The sequence below is a fragment of the Sus scrofa genome, chromosome 1 (genome assembly GCF_000003025.6).
Source record: "Sus scrofa isolate TJ Tabasco breed Duroc chromosome 1, Sscrofa11.1, whole genome shotgun sequence".
NCBI classification, from domain to species: domain Eukaryota; kingdom Metazoa; phylum Chordata; class Mammalia; order Artiodactyla; family Suidae; genus Sus; species Sus scrofa.
The window spans coordinates 95,302,310-95,322,967 of record NC_010443.5 but is presented as its reverse complement, the minus strand read 5'-3'; the positions used below and the strand labels follow the sequence as shown (position 1 = coordinate 95,322,967).

General features: G+C 47.7%; 1 protein-coding gene across 1 annotated transcript in view; it reads right to left on the bottom strand.

Annotated features, from left to right (window-relative positions):
• The window catches only part of SLC14A2 (solute carrier family 14 member 2), a 483,794-nt gene continuing 463,355 nt past the window's right edge, over window positions 220-20,658 (bottom strand). The window contains 10 exon segments of the mRNA XM_021092457.1: window positions 220-3,627; window positions 6,193-6,242; window positions 7,516-7,650; window positions 8,572-8,719; window positions 12,006-12,198; window positions 13,259-13,387; window positions 13,986-14,175; window positions 14,860-15,019; window positions 16,501-16,583; window positions 18,724-18,843. Of these exon segments, the coding sequence (XP_020948116.1) occupies window positions 3,427-3,627; window positions 6,193-6,242; window positions 7,516-7,650; window positions 8,572-8,719; window positions 12,006-12,198; window positions 13,259-13,387; window positions 13,986-14,175; window positions 14,860-15,019; window positions 16,501-16,583; window positions 18,724-18,843 (1,409 nt within the window). The 3' untranslated portion in view covers window positions 220-3,426.

Sequence of the window (20,658 nt, the reverse complement as noted above, 5' to 3'; positions counted from 1 at the left end):
TTGCCATTTCTTGCGGCATATGGAAGTTCCCAGGCTAGGGGTCGAATCGGAGCTGTAGCCACAGGCCTACGCCAGAGCCACAGCAACGTGGGATCCGAGCGCGTCTGAGACCTACACCACAGCTCACTGCAACACCGGATCCTTAACCCACTGAGCAAGGGCAGGGACCGAACCCGCAACCTCATGGTTCCTAGTCAGATTCGTTAACACTGCACCACCACGGGAACTCCTGTTGAGCATATCTTATTTCATCCTTTTGTATTCAAACATTTGTTTTTTTCTGTTTTAAATATGTTTATCGTAAACAGCAAATTGTTACGTCTTTTTAAAAAAGTGCAACTGAGTGTCTCTGTCTTCCGGTGGGAAATTGAATAGTTACGGTCATATTATGACTAATTTGTCTGTTTAGTTTTTGTGCTTATTATCATTTTGGGGGCTTTCTATAATATCTTTCTCCTTTTCTGTTTTCCATTAGAAAGAGAATTTCTTCTGGTTCAAAATTTATAATTCTAATTTTATTCTCACGGTGGTGGCCCTTATCACACATGTTTATTCCTCCCTGTGGACTTTGTAAACTTAATCTATTTTTGCATAAGTAAAATACTCTAATAGGCTCTCCTGCTTCTTCCCCCTTCTCTCACCCTGCCATCATTTGATACTCCAGTTCTAGGTCTAGTTCTTCTGTTTCCCCTCCTTTGAGCCTAATCAACAAATAAATACATTCGATCACCCTACACTTCTCGTGTCCTTTGCAGCATTGGATGCTTCCATTCAGAATGTTTTCAGAGCAGGCTTCTGTGGGTAAATCTTACACCTGCCATCATGTTTGTTACATTCTCCAACGCCTCCTGTATGTGGAGTGACATCCATGTAGCATTGCTGGATTGAATATTTTGGCCCCAGTCTTGGAATCTCTGGTTAGGAACCCTACGTTTGTTCTATTTTTTTTCCTCATCAAACTGACTTGTCATTGGTGTGCTGGGAAGCTGGCTGTCTGGGAAGACAAAGCTCAGATTTGTACTTTGCTGATTTCCGCGGTGTAAATACTCCCACCATGGCTGGCTTCTACCTATCAGGGTGATGTCACTAAATGTGACATTGGAGGGATGTGCTCCCTGAAATAACCAGTTCTCAGGAGCTGCTTGGATCTGGCTCCCTCTCTCCACTCTTGATACGTAATTGAAGGGCTGCAGTAGACAAAATGCTTTGGCAGCCTGTAGATGTTATACATTTTCGTAAATCAAATTCTTTTACCCTAGTTCCACCTTGCTTGGTATCCTGGGCCAACTCAACCTGCTAATTTATAGGTGAGGATATTGAAATACTTAGAACAGCTGAAGAGATTTGTTAGTGGTCAGTAATCAGAATGGCATGCCTGTGAAGGGCTTCTTGCTCTTAATAAAACCAGATTATAACACTTCAGTGGAAAATGCATGAAACGGTATTTTAATAGTTCTATGTCATCACTTAGAGGTTGTGGGGCAGCTGAGGGAGCTGTGAGCATAAACAGCCTTCTGGTGAAATTCCTGGATGCTTGATCCTCAGAGAGCCATAACTCCCCGGTCATGAAAATATAGCCTGAGACCTTTTTGGCCTCAAGGTGTGATCACAAACTCAGATGTAGCCTCTGGAGTGTGACTGGTTCCTGTTTCCTCTGTGGGGCCTTTGTTTCCAGCGAGAAGTATTCTGTTTTTCTGGAGAAGCCATACTTGGCTAGGTATCATCTGGAAGAGAGCTAGGCAGCCTAGTGTGCTGGGGCTGGTGGAAGAGGACTGAGATCCAGGGCTGATGGAAAAAAGATAAACGTAGACACCAGCTTTTGCTAAATAATGGATTTATAGAGAATTTGTCCCCTTCCCCTGTTTCCTTCCCCAATCTCCAACCTTTCCCCTTACCCCATCATGCTAACCTGGAAGGGTGCCAGAGGAGGGGTACACAGAGGCACTATAAAGGGTTCATCCTGGTCCTCTGGTGGAGAGGTGGGAAGGCTGAGCCCTGAGGCTTCCCACAAGGGCTCCTGTGTTTTAGGAACTCAATGCTTTAAGATTAGCAACTAAGTAGCAGAGTTACTGGCCATTCAAGAGCCTCTGGATGTAATTTTAGGGTGCAAGACTCAAAGACTCTCCCTACAAAAGGGAGATGGGTTGTAACAACAGGCATTTCACCTCAAAGAGAAAACAATGACCACAATCATTTATGTATAATTTCCTTCGTAAGCAAATCAGAGCCTCTTCTGAAACTTTAACCCATCCTCATCTCTTTTCAAACATGTGCTTGACGGTGGAAAACCCCTCCAATGGGCACTGTTTGGATAATGCACGTGAGCCCCATTTTAAGAAAACCCCAACACTAATTTGCAAGCTTAATCATTTAATGAGAAGTTGCTTATGAACATTACAAAAGGAAATATATTTGCTTAGAGTATGATTTAAATGTTGAAAAAGATCAATTTTCATCTGATGACATTTCCAGTAATATTTGTTATGAAAAAGAAGGCACGTTGGCATTTCCAGTGAGCTTAGGTTCCTAACCCCAAGTCTGGAGAATATCTTCTCATGACTCAAGAATAAATCTCCCTATGGCATTAAAATTGTCCTGCCTCTTCTGGGTAGCCCTGTGGTCTTTTTCTTAACACAAAGTAATTATTGATTGGTCATGTCAATTTCATCAGTTTAACTGAAAGAAAAGAATCCATACTTCTGAGGTGGAAGGGACTGTAGGATCCCTCTCTGTCATGAAACCAGTAAGAAATGGAAGTGAGAGGGGGATACCATAGTGGTGAGAGTTCATTCCAGGCAGAGCTGGGGGTGGACCAGCCCTTTTTGCCTCCTAGGCTAACTTCCTGACACTATACCTCGCTGTGTTAAATGGCTATAGTTGGCTGACCATGTCACCAATCTGTGTCCCTTCTTGGTGAGTTCTCTTTAGGGATGCGGCTTATTTGGCAAAAGCGGGAAAATCATTTCAGAGGCAGTTTTCATGGAGTGAGCTGTGCGTAGAAAGTCTAAATTAACCATATATATCTTGATTTGATATATATATATATATATATATATATATATAGTTGTGCCTACATATATATTTTGGCTATGCCTGCAGCATGTGTCAGTTTCCAGGCCAGGGACTGAACCCACACCACAGTAGTGACCTGACCTGCTGCAGTGACGACACCAGACCCTTAACCCACTGTAGCACAAGAGAACTCCTAAATTAACTTTATTTTTGATAAGTATTATGCACTTTAGAACAGAGATGATCCTAAATAGTGAGTGCATGCATACTTCCCTGTGTTGAGAATAACTGGGGTGTAGGCATGTTGGGGCATAATCAGAACAGTGAAAAAGAGAGTTTAAGTGGCTTTCAGCCTGGGGACCTGGACAGCCTGCTGAGGCTGCATTTATAGTGACATGCTTTGAAAAGGGCAACTTAGGAGACATCGTAGGCCTGGTACTTTGTGACGGACGATGCTCTTCTGTTTTTCTCCTGAGACAGGTAGTAGATGCGGTTGGCCTCTGGGTAGGTGACTTTGCTGAGTGGGAGCTTATAGATGGTGGGGTTGTTGGTCTTCAGGAGCAGGAAGGTGAGTGCTGAGAGGCAGAAGGGCCAGGTACAGGGAGGTAATCCAAACTGGGGTAAGAGGGGACATGAGAGACAATCGGGTTACATCAGAAGCTCGCGCTTGTTCCATCAGCCCCTCACAATCACCTACAGTTCTGGGTGAAGGAGGGGAGGCTTTGTGGGCACTGATCAGAATAGTAGTTAATTCATGACCAATATAAATCACATCGTGCCAGTGGGGTCCGTCTGCATTGTAACAGGAAGATACATATTCTTCACGATGCAGCCACTGGAACCCAGCAGAATATGCTCTTGTGTAGAAGACACATTTTGCCACAGATGTCTGGCCAGGCTATACCTCCACTCTGGGAACTATGGCCTTTCCCACCATCTTCTCCCCAGCCCCTGTTGAAGGAATGGCTTTGGCAGCCTTATTTATTTATTTATTTACTTATCTTTTTAGGGCTGCACCTGCAACATATGGAAATTCCCAGGCTAGGAGTCTAAGGGGAGCCACAGCTGCCGGCCTACGCCACAGCTATGGTAACATGGGATCCAAGCCACTTCTGCGACCTACGCCAGAGCTCATGGCAACGCCAGATCCTTAACCTACTGCTTGAGGCCAGGGATTGAACGTGAGTCCTCATGGATACTAGTCGGGTTGCTACCTTTGAGCAGTGGGAACTCCTGGAAGCCATTTTTAAATTCAAGATCTTTTCTTCTTTGGTCACAGCTGCCTGGACTAGAGATAGGCACCTGACTTAAGTGCAGCCTCCTATAGGCAGGTGACCTGGGAACAGAATCCATCTCTTGAGAATTTGAACTCAGAGACACAGAGGCTCTGTCCAGAGACTCTTGATTTGATAAAACTAGCCAGTCTACCAGTGCTGGGTGGATATTTGGGTGCCTCTGTGTCGCAGAAGAAACCCATCACAGAGAGACACAGGAATGGAGCAGACACAGGAATGGAGCAGACACAGGGAGAGGCTGACATGTCACATCCTGGCCCCAGGGAGCTGGAGAGCAGCTACTTCTTCTCAAGGCTCTCCTGCCCCAATGCCCTTTCTCATGTGTTTTACTCCTTAAGCTTCCCTGAGGTTTTTCTTTTATTTTAATTAATTAATTAATTTTATTTTTCTTTTTATGCCACACCCTGCAGCATATGTAAGTTCCCAGGCTAGGCTTGAATTGGAGCTCTGAGCCACATCTGTGACATACACTGCCGCTTGTGGCGCACAGGATCCCTAACCCACTGAGCGAGGCCAGGGATCCACCCCGCATTCTCATGGACACTATGTTGGGTTCTTAATCCACTGAGCCACAGCAGGAATTCCCTAAAGGCTTTAAATACCTCTCCTCACTCTTCATTTAAGACATAACTTGAATGGATAGCTTTTTAGTGAAGAGCCTGACAATTCAACTATGAAGAAGGTCAAATCAATGCCCTAAACACCCTTATAAGCAGTAAAAACCTCTGGGAATAGCATTGGAGGAATGATGCCAGTCATTTGTGTGTTCAAGATGGCCCCGATGGATAGGACTTAAGGAGGAACAGTGACAGCCTAGTTCTGGAATTGTATGCTTAAAAAAAATCCCTTCCTATGCTAGGTCCAAACCACCCAATTTCACTGAGGGTGAAGGAGGAATTTAAACAGGTGTTAGTGGAACGCCCATCTCCACCCTCACCTGCAGGACCACGGGGATTTTTCCTGGTTGCCTATGTGAGGTGTGCCTTGAGCCTTTTTTGGAGGGGATGGCATTGATGTAGGCTGAGCCCTGGGTGCTCTGAACTGAGGCCTGGGCCCCTTCCCTGCGTGCTGGTGGGGGTTGGGGGGGCGGGCTGGGGCTGGTCTCATGGCTCCTCCTGACCTCACACACCACCTGCACTGGGGCTCAGACAAAGAAGTGTCCTCACACAGCAGCACATGCTCTCAGCCATCAGCTCTGGCTTCTCTGGAGCTTGGCTCCCTGTCCTGCTGAAGCCTGGCCTCATGAGTGCCAGCTCCCTGGTAGTTGCTATGGATGTACACTGGCCTACAAGCTGTGGGGAGAGGATCTATAAACACAGAAAAAAATTAAACAACAAAGATTTGAGAGTAGTCATGGAAGAATTCAATTTACAAGAAATTTGCAAGGAAGGAGTTTGATTTACAAGATGCCTTTCAAATTCTCCTTCTATAAGAAGCCTGCCTGGCCCACTGATGACAGGATCTGATTGACCAATGTTGACCTGCACAAGTTCTGCAAAAATCGGAGTTCCCATCATAGCTCAGCGGAAACAAATCTGACTAGTATCCATGAGGACGCAGGTTTGATCCTTGTCCTTGCTCAGTGGATCCAGCATTGCCATGAGCTGTGGTGTAGCTCGCAAATATGGCTTGGATCTGGCATTGCTGTGGCTGCGGCATAGGCCAGTGGCTGTAGCTCCAATTCAACCCCTAGCCTGGGAGCTTCCATATGCCACAAGTGCGGCCCCCAAAAGACAAAAAACAAACAAAACCCCCCAAATTCTGCAAAAACCATGATTTGAGACAAAAGAGATGAACTCGGGAGGGGTTCCTGGAGGAAGGGTTTAGGGAGTCGAGAGAACACAGGGGAGAGTGTGAGGCACATACATAACCCAGGTTGACTCACCACAGATAACATATTAGCGAGGGCAGCACCCAGGTAGGCTGCAAACAGAGCTGGAAAAGAACCAAGAAATAGTTCTGTGACCGACAGTGCCTTGAGCTTAGTCTTCACATTCTTTCCATTTTATGCCACAAATGCTATCTCTCAAGTTAAAAAAAACCCCAAAAAACCCTTGGGTCATGTTTCCGTTGTTTGGCAGCTTTGAAAAGTGTTAAATTCCATGCAAATGTGGACATAACAGAGACAGCAGATGAACTTTGTGAAAAAGGACCAGAATCTGCCTGTTACAGTTCTCCTGGGTCCTACCACGTTGAGTTCTAGCAGAGGAACATTTAGCAGCATTAACCATACATGAACATTTTACTGTACAACCAAGGCCGGTGAATCCCAGAATTCCCTGCTGGACTATTTCATCACGAGTTATTAACATTATATAGGTTTCCAGGGAGGAACAGCATTCCGTAAGCCCGAGGAAGCCAAATACTCCTACTGTCTCGTCTTCTGGGCTTTGTGAACAGAGGGTACCACCAGGATGGGAAGAGCCAAGGGCTGGTGAGAGGTGAGGTTCTGAGAAAATGAGCTTTGATTCTGAACCCTCACTCTCTCAACTAAAAGCACCCCAGTTGTCCCCAGGATATTAACAACATTTATTAGAGAGTTACTGAGTGCCCAGCTGGTAGTAACCCTGATCTCGTTCTTCAGCATTCTTACAAGTTTATTTGAAGGTCCTCCGGTCAATGTGTGGGTGCTTAAGCTTAATCACTGTGTCTGGTGTAAATCACACAACTCCACATAGAAAGATTAATTTGCAAAAGAGCTGCTCTTGGATAAGCTCCAATCACCAGCCTGGAAAGTAGCAATCACAGGTGACAGCCCATGGACAGCAAGCGAACAACCTCCATATGAAAAAAATCTCTCTTGGAGTTCTGCTGTGATGCAATGTGGTCAGCGGTGCTTCTGCAGCACCAGGATGCAGGTTCAATCCCTGGCCCAGAACAGTGGGTTAAAGGAGCTGGCGTTGCCACAGCTGCAGCATAGGTCTCAAGCCCTGGCTTGGGATCTCCATATGCTGCAGGGTGGCCAAAACTGAAAACTACAAAAAAAAAAATCTGTTTTCCTGTGACTGAACACTTTGTATTCAGTGACAATGAATGTACTAATCACTGAAGGACCCTTCAAAACAGTTTAAAATAAAACTTTTTTATAAAGCAAACAAATCCTCCCATTTATCCTTAGAGGACGAGCAGAATTTCCACAGGGTGCTGTCCCTGTGGGGATAGATGCAGGCATGACCCAGAGGAAAGGGAATCCGCTGGTGGTACCTACCGCAGGCAATGGCGAGGAGGTGTGTCTGCCACGTGAGGACGTAGAACATGCCTCCGATGGCGATGCTGGCCAGCGTGCTGTTGAAACCCCACAGGCCGAGGTAGATGGAGTCGAAGGGTGTCGCCAGGGTGAGAGCTGGAGGAGAAGGCAGGCTGAGCGCTGTGTGGGTCTCATGGGCCCACCTGCTGCCCCCAAACCCACCACCATCCTCAGAGCCTGGGCCAGTCATCAATACCCAAGGATTATAAGAAAGGACTTCTGCCTATTCAGTGAGGAAACATCTAAAGAAACACATGGCTTTAGAGTCACATGCATGTCAATGGCTCAGCAGTTATGTAGAAAATACTCTTGAGGCATGATCTGGGGTCTGATTTAGTGGTCCGGATACCATCCTTTGCCTTCCAGAAAAAGGAGGGCTAAGGGAACAGCCTTAATGTTCTCTAATGGAGAGCAAATGCTTCTTGTCGTGATTAGAGATGAGACTTCAAAATATAAATATATACCTGGAAGACACCCTCTGGAGCCTTAATTTATACTGAGAGTAACTGTATACTTCGGTGTTGGTTAGTCAACACCAAAGCCTTTCCTGAGGGCAGCTTTGGCTTAAAGGGGCAAAAGGGACTGACACCCCAAATGGAAGACCTGGTGTCATGGAAAGTGGAAAGTTTATGGTACCAAACAGGTGTAGCATTGGAGACACACGTCACTATTTTCTTGGAGCTGGCCCGAGTCACAACATCCTTATGGTCCATGAATAAGGGGCCCTGGAGTTCCCTTTGTGGCGCATCGGAAGTGAAACCGACTCATATCCATGAGAATGAGGGCTCATCCCTGGCCTCACTCAGTGGGTGAAGGATCCAGAGAAGTCATGAGCTGTGGTGTAGGTCACAGATGAGGTTTGGATTTGGTGTTCTGTGGCTGTGGCATAGGCTGGCAGCTGTAGCTCCAATTTGACCTCTAGCCTGGGAACCTCCATATGCCGTGGTGTGGCCCTAAAAAAGCAAAAGAAGGGGGGGTGGCTCTTCATAAGGCCTGTCACTTAATAATGACACTTACCTGCTAACATCCCCATGGTAGATCCGATCGCAGCATGTAAGCAAATGAGAGGTGACGAGATGAACAAAGCTATGAGGAAAATGCCTCCAGTCCAGGGGTTATCACAGCCATACACTTGGCCGATTCCAACAGGGATGGCTCTCAAAAGCTGCAGGTCCAACAAGATCACACAGAATTATGGAGGCAAAACAGATAACCGAACCTTGGCTGGAAACCATCTGGTGCCAAACCTTCCACACTAACATATGCGACCGATTTCCAAGCTGTTTTCAAATTGGTTAGCCCTAAACAGGACTTTATTTTTTAAATCTTGAATCATTAGAACAGTAAGGGGTTAAGATGTTATTTCCTTTATTTAGAAACATGAATGTAAGGTACTAAACTATACCAGTAAAGAGAAACCAAATACTTCAAATGAGGGTGTTATTCATTAGAAAAGTAATAGATGGTCTGATTAAAGTTGGGGTTGAAAAATTCTCTTGTAATATCTTTTATTTTTTTAAGTTAAAAACATGACTAGAAGGCTAAATATTAGATGGGAAATGGTCTTTTGGTTTCCAAGAACAGCATGTCTGGGCTGTGGTCACTTTGGTCCAGTCATCTGGGTGAACAGTTGGGCTGATACCCACAGCTGGTACCCATGGCATCTGTGGATTTTACTGATAAACCGCAGCATGGTGGCTAATGGGGAAGCACCCTGATGTGTCAGGCCCCCTGTGTCTCAGGGGTAGTGCCTGTCTGTGAATGCCAAAGAGAGGCCAGGGCCCAATGCCTGGCGGGCACCCATGCACATTCTCTGGAGTTTGGGAAGGGATTCTGGGCACACAGTTGTCCCCAGTGATGGAGATTGGGTCCTGTGTCTTGGAAGTTTGGCCAGAGGGCCCTGAGCTGGGAAAATGCTGGGCCCTGCTGCGATGCCTGGGGGTTCCTTCCACCCTTTGTGTATGTTTCAAGAAGAGGCAGTTCCTCCCTCAGCCCACGTCCTCTGACTCCACCCCAGGTTCTGGGGAGGGAGGTCCTGCAGCTGGGCCCCCAGACCACACAAGAGTGTGCAGGGACGGGAGGCCAAGTGGACTGTGGGATGGTCTAGAGGGTGGCTCTCTGGGCTCAGGCTTCCATTATCCCAGGACAGAGAAAAGGACGGGGGCTCCGGCATCCATGTGAGAGAAGGTGGGACAGGTGGAGGGTTTTATACAGAGGCAGTGGCACTGGATTGTCTAGAGCCCAGCCGGTCGCATCTCCAGCCAGTTGTCCCACGTGGGGGGGGACTCAAAATCGCTGGGGGTTTTAGAGCCCCTCTCTGACCTTTACCACGTGTTCCCCCAAACTCAAGGCTCTAATTATAATTATCAAAAAGATGAAACATTTTTATCATTACCATAATCCATTCAATTGACCAGAAAGCTATTTCTTAAAGAATAACCAACCACCCCAAACTGAATTTGTCATTCCTGGAAATCTGGGGGTTCTCAAGCATCAATATAGCATTCTCCAATGTTTTCCCATTTCTACAAAATTCCTAGTTATCTTTTCAGCTGAAAAGGTGGGACGGAGAAGCCAAAATATTTTAAATTGCCTTTTCTACCATCATCTCTGCCCGCCAATTAGAGCAAATTTTGTCTTCAAAAGATACAGATTGGATGAGAATCAGGAAAGGGAAGGCGAGGGGGGCTGCCAACACGGAGCCTTTTCTCATCTCTGGCTCATGAAGGTGTGCACACACACACACACACACACACACACACACACACAGGTCCTCACACAATACACACACACACACAGGTCCTCTCTCTCACACACACACACACAAAAGTGCACACACACACACAAAGTTCCTCTGTCTCACACACACACACACACACACACACACACATGCCCTTACACACACAAAGGTCCTCACACAATACATACACACACACACAAAGGTCCTCACACACACACACACACACAGGTCCTCACACACACACACACACACACACAGGTCCTCACACAATACACACATACACACACATAGGTCCTCTCTCTCAACATACACAAAGGTACGCACACACACAAAGTTCCTCTCTCACACACCCACACACACCCCCACACACAAAGGTACACACACACTCAAAGGTCCACACACACACACACACACACACATGCACAAAGATCCTGTCTCTCTCACACACACATACGCAAACACACACACACACCCAAAGTCCCCCTCCACCCTCCTGGCCCCCCACGAACCAGCAAGGGTGGGGCCAACACAAACGCGTTTCTTCCTCAGTCATGTGTCTTGGGCAAATGCATGCTCTTTTTTCCCTGTCCGGCTGTTGTCTACTTGAACTGCTCAGGGAAAGCAGGCACCATTATTTCTGAGACAAAGTCCCTTCAACCAGCCTGAATGGCTTTGTGGTGAGATGATGGATGCCAGCAACAGAGTTCAGAGTGAGCGCTAGTCCCCAGAGCTGTTTGGTGTCACAAAGAGTACGGGGCCTCTGGGAAGACGTGTCTGGTTAGATAAGAAGGCTGGCAGCACTTCACCAGCCTGACTTCATGCTTCCAGCACAGCCTCTTACTTACCTTGGCAACCTTCCAGAGGCCAGCACTGTATCCCGAATGCTTACAAACAGCTTTAAGAGCTCTGTTATGTGGGTATTTCTTAGTGCAGAAACACCCGAGCTTTAGAGCATGTGGATGCCCCAGAGCAAGGGGTCAGCTGAGAGCCTGGAGCAGAGACTTCTTGAACCAACAGATGGAAGAGGGCCGTGCACGCCTTCAAGGATTCAACAACAATTGGATGAAAAGAATATACAGTGTAGGCTGGATTGAAACTGGAATTAAAGCCTCGAAAAGACATTAAAAAGAAAAAGAACCCGTCTAGAAGTCAGGAGGTGGGAGTTCCAGGCTTGACTTTGCTCCTCACCCATTGGCTGTGTGACTACCGGCAGTCTCTGAGCCTGGCCTCAGTTTCTTCCTCTGTGCTGTGATAGGGTGGGCCCCTTTAAGCTCTTAGAAGGTGAAAAGAAAAAGCTGGTGGCTAAGGAGACATTGTAGGCAGAGTGCCTCACACTGTATAATCGGCAACAGCTTATTTCTGTATAATCACCACTGTCTAATTGGTAATTTTGCACTTATTTCTAAGTGCAGAATAAGCAAACTCCACTTTATTTATTTATTTTTGTTATTTATTTTTGTCTTTTTAGGGCCACACTGGTGTCATATGGAAGTTCCCAGGCTAGGGGTCAAATCAGAGCTGTAGCTGCTGGCCTACACCAGAGCCATAGCAACGCTGGATCCCCAATCCACTGAGCGGGGCCAGGGATCAAACTAGCATCCTCATGGATACTAGTCAGGTTCATTAACCACTGAGACACCATGGAAACTCTGTCAACTCCACTTTAATGAGTTTGGATGGAGGTTGCTCTCTCACCTTCCACGATACCTACCAAGGGTACTTGGACCTCTGACCAGGTGATGTTGGGCACAGAGGAAGCAGGCTGTAGCAGCGTGGTGGGGAAGAAGAGGTTGTAGGGGCCCGTGGCCGCCAGGTACAGGGTCACGGCGATATTGAAAGGCAGCGTGAAGACTGGGAGGTCCCACTTGCTGAAGATGGAACCCAAGGCACTGGAGAGGATGGGGCTGAGGACAGAAGCACAGGAGATGCTGTTCAAGAAGCCCCCTGGCCCTGACCCTGGAGCAGAACTAGGGGGCTCCCTACACCTTCTGGAGAAAAGCAGCTGGCTGGCTCCCTCTGCCAGTCTGACTGGCCCTGGGCCTCCTCCCTCTGGCTGGCACAGCAACAGGGAAGATGCTCAGAATCCACTTCAGGAGGAGGGCTTTGTGGGGGAAGTCCTAAGACAGAGAGTCACAGAATTTCCTTGCAGAGCCACATGGCTCTCTCAGCCATGAGGGGAGAGGACAGCTGGGGAGGGGAATCACATTCATTCATTCAACAAATGTTTGTGAGGAGCTGAGAACTCTCTTGGCCGAGTGCCCTGTGATTTCCACCAGTGAGAGGAGCTGGGGCCTGGCCCTCTGAGGCCTCTGTTCAGGGGCTGGGCCTTCAGCCCAGACTGTAAGGTTGTCCTCTCTGGTGAAGGGCCCATGGACGGGGCAAGAGGGGGGAGCAGAAGGGATGAGAAGGATTTCAGGACCCTATGGTGTGGCTGTTAACCTGGGTGGGCCTCGGTCCCCTTCTCTGTGCTCTGGTAGGGTGGGACCTTTAGATCTTGAATAACAGGAGTAGAGGGTAGGTAATGAGAGGCCATGTATGGGTCACCTAATGCAGTGGTGCTTTTGCTATGTAATGTCAGTAATTGTTTCTAGTGAAGGTTTCTTTTTAAAAATTTTTTCAGCCATACCTCCAGCATATGGAGGTTCCCAGGCTAGGGGTTGAATCAGAGCTGTAGCTGCAGGCCTACGCCACAGCCACAGCAATGCTGGATGTGAGCCTCATCTGCAACCTACACTGCAGGTTGTGGCAATGGCAGACCCTTAACCCATTGAGCAAGGTCAGGGATTGAACCTGCACCCTCATGGACACTAAGTGGGGTCTTAACCCACTGAGCCACAATGGGAACTCCACCTCGTGGAGGTTTCTGATGTGCAAACTAAGTAAACGTTGCTTTAAGTCAAATATGGACACTCACAGAGGTTGGCAGCCCTTGATCCGCACCCACAGCCTCAGAAGAAAACTTACCAAGACGTGGACATAACGATGATGGGGAGGAGAAGCCACCAGTAATAGTTGCCCTTGTCTGAGAACACGGCCATCAGCAGCCCCACCAGCACCCCGTTGTAACCGTGAAGTCCGGCTGCGATGGCAGACCTGGGTGGGGGGCATGGCTGGTCAAAGGAGGGCTCCCCCGGCCTAGCCCAGGGCATTGCTTTCCTGATTCTCCTTTTGAGTCAGACTTGTCTCAGCTGGGGCCTGAGCACACACACCTTCAAACCATCAACCCTTCCCATTCCCCTAGACAATGCATAATTGTTAAAAATAACCAGGGAGGAGTTCCCGTTGTGGCTCAGCAGTTAACGAACCTGACTAGTATCCATGAGGACAAGGGTTTGATCTCTGGCCTGCTCAGTGGGTTAAGGATCCGGCGTTGCCATGAGCTGTGGTGTAGGTCAAAGATGTGGCTTGGATCCCGACTGCTGTGGCTGTGGTGTGTGGGCCAGTGGCAACTGTAGCTCCTATTTACTCCCTGGCCTGGGAACTTCCATATGCTGCAGGTGTGGCCCTAAAAAGACAAAAAACAAAAACGAAAACAAAAAACAAAAAACAAAAAAACAAACCAGGGAATGGTTGTTTTGAGACACTGGTGGGCTTATTTTGAGAGGCTTCTGAGCCGGGAGTCAGACAGGGAGGGGATGCGAGTTGGCGAAGGTTCCCCTTGGGCCCGGACCCTGAGTTTCCTGGGACTTACTTGTCCTGACTGAGGATGAGAGCCGTCAGAGTGGACACAACGGTGCCCAGGCAGCCCGAGATGGCCCACCAGGGGTTCTGGATGAAGAGGCCGAGGATGATGAGGATGCCGCTGAGGGGGTTGTTCACAAACATCACCTGTGATGTGCCCCGGAGGACCCAGTCGAGGAACTGGAACACTGGGGATTTGTCTGAAATAGAACCAGTCAGGGAGTCAGTGGAGGCTCAGGTGTGACAACTCCAGGGGAGGTCCCAGTGGGGGTCGGGGGTGTGGGGCAGAGGGAAGCTGTGCATCAAGGTGGGCTCAGCCTCCTGCTGACACCTGCCACAGAGGAGGGTAAACTAGGGACACAAGAGGGTGACTGGCTGCCCAGAAAACCCTTCCGCTCCATTTCGAGCTGGCTGTGGGCTTTAGCTCATTGTTCCTCAACCCATGCTCCCTCACCCCCGTGAATGGCCTGAATTTTCAAGAAGGATCTAGAAAGAAAACTGCAGCATAGTGGGCATCAAACCCATGGCCTGAGCTCTGGCAGATGGCTAGCAGGAAACTATAGGAAGATTAGACACAGCTCTCCTGGCAGCCATCACTAGGGCAAGTGTTTTTCTAGAATCTCAGGCCTAACATGCAACATTCTGAGGGGCTATTTGAGAGATCATGGCTGTTTGGTTCAGAAATTTGAGCTTGCACAGCTACACATATTGGCATTAACATCCCAATGACTGTCATAAGGGAGAAACTCCCATCTCCTCTGCGAGACTGTGGAAGTGGGACTCAGACACATCTACAGAGATCCGTGCAGCATGTTTCCTAGGAGACAACAGGAGGGGGACCTTTACAGGGGAAGGAAGAGGGGCTGAGCTCCTGGAAGCTTTACCTCTAAGTCTCTCTCCAAACTCCTTCATCTCTCCAGTGATGTAGCCGAGGGCTTTGCGGACCCTCTTCCCATTGGCAGCCAGGAAACTCTGAATCCGGGAAGTCTTGGAGATGCCTGTTCCCACCTTTATTTCAGAGCTCTCCTCCATGGTGTCCAGATCCTGCACAGGGACAAGAGATGGGCCACATTCTGAACTCTTCACCGGGAGGAGTGACAGAGTGCTTGCTTGGGGGACAAGCTAAGTTTTCATCTGGCATTTAGTGAAATCACTATTTAATCATCTCTGTTTCTGTAGACTAGAATATCCTTTGTTTTGTTGATATGTTACTTTATTTAATATGGGCAACAACCTTGTACAGTCATTGTACAGCCGTGAATTCAACCAACTGTAGGTTAAAAATATTAGGAAAAAAATTTCAGAAAATTCCAAAAAGCAAACCTTGAATTTGGTGCACACTGGCACCTTTTTACATGGCATTTACATTGTATTAGGTATGGTAAGTAATCTTAAAATATGATGATGATTTAAAGTATACCAGAGGATGTGCATAGGTTATATATAAACGACTTGAGCATCCACATATTTTGGTACCTGTGGGGGTTTGGAACCAATCCCCCATGGCTGTAGTATAATAAGACAACATCTGTAATCTCACTCTGGGGATGAGGTCTTAGGCATAGATGGAGAGGTTCTCATTTGTAAAGGTCAATGTCAAAGGACAGAATTTAGATTTTCCCATAAATCTTTAGATTCTTTTTCCTCTCTTTCTTTTTCTTTCTTCCTTTCTTCCTTCCTTCCTTCCTTCCTTCCTTCCTCTTTCTTCTTCCTTCCTTCCTTCCTTCCCTCCTTCCTTCCTTCTCTTCTTTCTCTCTCTTCTCTCTTCTCTTTCTTTCTTTCTTTCTTTCTTTCTTTCTTTCTTTCTTTCTTTCTTTCTTTCTTTCTTTCTAAAGAAGCATTACTTCTGGGAATTCCTGTCCTGGCTCAGTGGTTAACGAATCCGACTAGGAACCACGAGGTTGCGGGTTCGATCCCTGGCCTTGCTCAGTGGGTTAAGGATTCGGCGTTGCTGTGAGCTATGGTGTAGGTCGCAGAAGCTGCTTGGATCTGCCATTGCTGGGGCTCTGGCATAGGCTGGGTAGCTACAGCTCCGATTCGACCCCTAGCCTGGGAACCTTCATATGCTGCGGGAGCAGCCCAAGAAATGGCCGAAAAAAAAAAAAAAAAAGACAAAAAACCCCCAACCAAACAAACAACAAAAAAAACACATTACTTCTACTATACTACACTCTTTCTAGAGGAAAGTATGCCCTCAAACCTGGCACCAAGTCTTTAAAATTTAACTGTCCATAAAATTAAACACAAAATGATTCTGTTTTGCAAATTGGCACCAACTTACTTCCTAAATGCTTAAATGCTGTATTCAGAGGAAGATAGATAAGAAATAATTCTAATAAAAGAAACATGAAACTTTATAAACTGAAAAATAGACATTTTTATCCCATATAATTATGTTTCTGGAAATAAGAATTCAAGAAAAGTTTGTCTAAATCAAAGGATGTCTTTTTCGGAACTCATCTCTCTATTCTGCTTCGGGCTCAGGGATGTGGTCACGGCTCTGGTTTGGGCCACTCTTTACTCACCAGCAACTCGACCTCGGGCTTCCAGTACTGATGGGGAGAAGGGTGTTTGGTGTGCCTCTCCTGGTGTTCACCTTTTCCAAACACTGGCATTGGAAGGAGAGAACATCATCAGGAAGGTCTTCTACCCTGGGACCTTTGCAGCAAATTTCCCACAAGGCTTGAGTTAGAATATTTAGCACTGCCTACCGCACTGAGGACACCCCAGCCACCTCGCCTGCCGCACGGAGGTCCCCACATCCACTACCGCGCACATCTATCTGGGCAAGCTCTTTGGAGGAAAAATGCACATCCTCATGTAAGCGGGACATTTTTCAGGGATTTAGGAGTTCAGAAACTCAACTGACCGTTAGTTAAGAGGCTCTGAGTTTGCTCCACCCCTTTATTTTTTTATATGCGGAAACAGTGAGTGGCCCATGACCCCTGAACCCAGGGTTATTTTCCCACACGACACAATGATTGGAAGGCGTTCTTGCTCATAAAGCTGCTGAACCCTGCGAGGTCTGTGTTTGCATTCGGTTTTGACTCTTCCCAACTGGACAACCTCGGCTGTTTTGGTCTTTTTAGTTAGGATGTGTGTCTTGGAATTTTAGATATTTTAGCAGCAGCTGATGTTTGGACTAAGACAAGTGATATTCATGGTGTTACTTGAAACAGATTTTAGCATGTATTTGTAATTCTAGAAAATTTTTATTAAATGCCTCTGGCCATATTTTTCATTATTATGGGATAATTTATTTGTAAAAATGATACATTTCTGTAGAGGGTTTTTTTTTGTCTCTTATGAAAGAAAACCCTTGGAAGTTTCAGTGTTGATGCTCTGGTTCCCTCTTGTGGTCAAGTGTGAGAATGGCAGTCTGGGGGTGGAACACCTAGTGTCTTCAGACAATTGGCCTTTCTGTCTGCATTCATGAGATTTCAGGCCACCTAAGCGCTAGAGGAGATGCACCAAGGGTGCTGTGCTCCCACTTTTGAAGGAGCATGGACTGCAAATACCACTGTGTTTGGGAAGTTCTACTATGCAGCAGAAACAAATTAAGGAAGCTTTGAAAGGAAGAGTAGGAAGCAAAGAGGATTTCTCTAGACTGAGGCCAGTGTGTGTGATATCCTGATGGATCCTCTGCTTCTGTCTGAGGTGCCAGCTCTTGGGAAGCTTCCACCAACCTGCTGCTGTGTGAGAGGCTTTCTGCTAGAGCCTCTCCACTTCCCACCCCCAACCATTCTTATGAGAGGATATTGCAAGGACCTTGTTGTTAACCCTTTGAGGCAAACTACACTCTCTTCCTCATGATGCCCTGTGGCTCCTATTGAATACAAGCTCCTGGGCTAAAAGGGGCCCTTGATTTATCTCAGTGCACTCTCAACCCTGTATGAGGTTTTCCCAGACCACCCCAGGCCATTATCTCTGGTCTGGCTATTTTGGGTATGAAACAATGAGGTTCAGATGAACTGGGGCAAGAAAGTTACACATTTCTGGGGAGGATGTGCTGTTGTGAAAAGGACACTCACCCAGAAACCAGTTTTATCGCCTGCCATGCCCTTACCTGCTGTGTGACTCCGGGCAAGTTGTATCCCCTCTCTGGGGGCACAGTTAGATTGCTCCTCTGTGCTGGCTTTTCATGAGGCTGCTCCCATTTTGCATCTGATTGGGGAGCTCCTACCATCCCTCCCACTGCTGGCTCCTCCCTGTTTGCCACAACATGCCCTCAGCATCCAAATCCTAGCTTCTGGCTTCCCTGCCTGCTCCGCTTTGGCTGTCCCCTGGACCTTCCTCTTGGCCTTTGGAGCCCCCTCCCCTCCAGGGCTCTCTACCTGTTCCCTCATCACCCCCACCACTGCTGCAGGCCAAAACTCTTTCTCTAGTGTCAGGCCCAGTGGTTGGCAGCACCTTAGAACTGCACTGAGAGATTTTAAAACTCCTTTCGCCGTCCAGGCTTCCCCCTCCTTCTGATGAATTAGCATCTCTGGGATGCAGGTAATTCCCATGTGCAGTCAAGTTGGTGACCCTCTGTCCTAGACCAGCGGAGCCTGTGCCTCCAGTCTCTACCACCTGGGGGTGGGGTCTAGACTCTGGGACCTGCGGCTGTGGTCAGAGTTTGGGGGTGACAAGAATGAGCCTCACCCTCATGGCTCTCCCACTGCCCTGTGATGTAGGTGCTGCCATTGTCCCCATTTTAGAGATGAGTAGATCAAGAACCTTGCGGGGTGGGGGTGGGGGGTGCACACCTTTGCTCCTGCGAATGGATGACCACTCGATGTGGAACACGTTCCTAGGCTTGGGGAGCACAACCTCTGAGCTCTCACTGGCCTTTGGGCTCGTCGTGGGTGGCTGCCCCCCAGCACTGCCTGGTCAGGGGCAAAACGAGACAGGTCAGTGTTCCACCCTGGTCCACCCCCCCACCACCCCAGAAGCAAGCAGAGAGCGTGGGGAAATCATGGGCAGAGCTGGGAGGAGCAGTGTGGTCTGAGCTGCAGGGGTGATTGTGGAAAAAATGCCTCTTTTCATTCCCTGCATTAAAACCTGTGTGTCCTTTCCTCAATGGGGTCTCATCACAGACACCTGTCAGAGTCAAGAGATGGATGGGCCAGCCTGCCTTTGGCTCCAGCAAGGCATTGCTCTAAGACCTCTTTCAGCGGCCTTGGACTGGCATGGATGGTGGACTTGAGCACACCGCCAGTCTGGTCCTGTCTCTCAACCGGTGCCCTGGTCTCCATCCTCAGCAGGATGTGAGTGTGTGTGAGGGGTGAGGTGGGGTGGTCCTCAGTTCTTGCTGCACATTAGAAATCACCCCGGTGCTTAAAAGATGCCTGACCCTAGCCCAGATAAATTTTGAATATTAAAGTTTTTAATGCTCACGGTGTTGAAAAACAGCCCTAACATGAAGTTTGGGCTCCGAGCCTTCCATCAAGGTTCTTGCTGCTCAAACTGCAGCATCAGCTTCCTCTGGGAACTTGTTAGAACTGCAGAATATCGTCTTCAACTTAGGCTGTTGGAATCAGAATCGGTAGTTCAACAAGATTTTCCAGGTGATTTCTGTTCACATTGGTTTCCTCTGTGGGGCGGCAAGGGTCCTAGAGTTGTGATCAGTGACAAAAAACCCTATACTCTATCTTATCATCTTAGATTTTCACCCATGGGGGAGCAGGGTAGCTTATTACTTGGGATAGGTCTGCTCAAAGTGGGGTCTGAGACTCAACAGCTTCAGATCACCGACAGCGTGTTACGATGCATGCCCCATGCCCTACCCCCCATGCTGATTAATTGGAGTACTTGGTGGTCCCCAAGTTATGCAGTTTTGACACTTTCTGCTTGGGTTCCAGTGAACTCTAAGCTTAGATGATCGAGTGGCTGCCTGGGATGGCAGAAAACTTTCACACTGTTACTACATTTGCACACTCTCTATGTTAACTCGCCTGGCCATTGTTATCTCCCAAAGATGGAAAATTGAGGCTCAGATGACTTCAGAAGCATCCTGCAAACAGTGAACATGTGGCTCTCAGCCTTCAGTCCTTTCTCTGTATCTTTGCTGCTCAGAGTCTGGTTTGCGGATCAGCTTCACAGACATCAGGACATCTGAGGGGGCTCGTTAGAAAGGCAGACTCTCAGGTACGATCTCAGATCCACCAAATTGGAATAAGGTTCTTTGTTTTTTGTTTTATTTTTTGGCTGCATCTGTGGCATGTGGAAGTTCCTGGCCAGGGATCAAACCTGAGCCACTGTAGTTACAAGAGTCACTGCAACCACTGGAGCTGCTGCAGTTTAATTCCGGGTCCTTAACTTGCTCTGCCACAAAGAACTCCTGCTTTTTTTTTTTTTTTTTAAACAAGCTCCCCAGCTGACTTAGGTGTATTTAAAGTTGGAAAGAACTGGTCTGCATCCCATTGCTCATGACCTTAGCAAAGCTGAGAAGATAGCAGGACCAACAACCATGGTATGTGGGACATACATGAACAAGGAAAGGGGTTTTGTCTATACTCTCAGATTGAAAGCTAAAACATGTGACCATGCCCCTTTCCTCTAGGCTGGGGATAGGAAAGAAGTTCCTGTTTCATTCACCATCCTGTCCGTGGAACCATAACTCCTGAGGCTGGAGATGTCCCCTTGACCCTGCACTTTAGGGACATGTGTATTGTCAACCTGCCCTAGGGCACCTCTGCTGA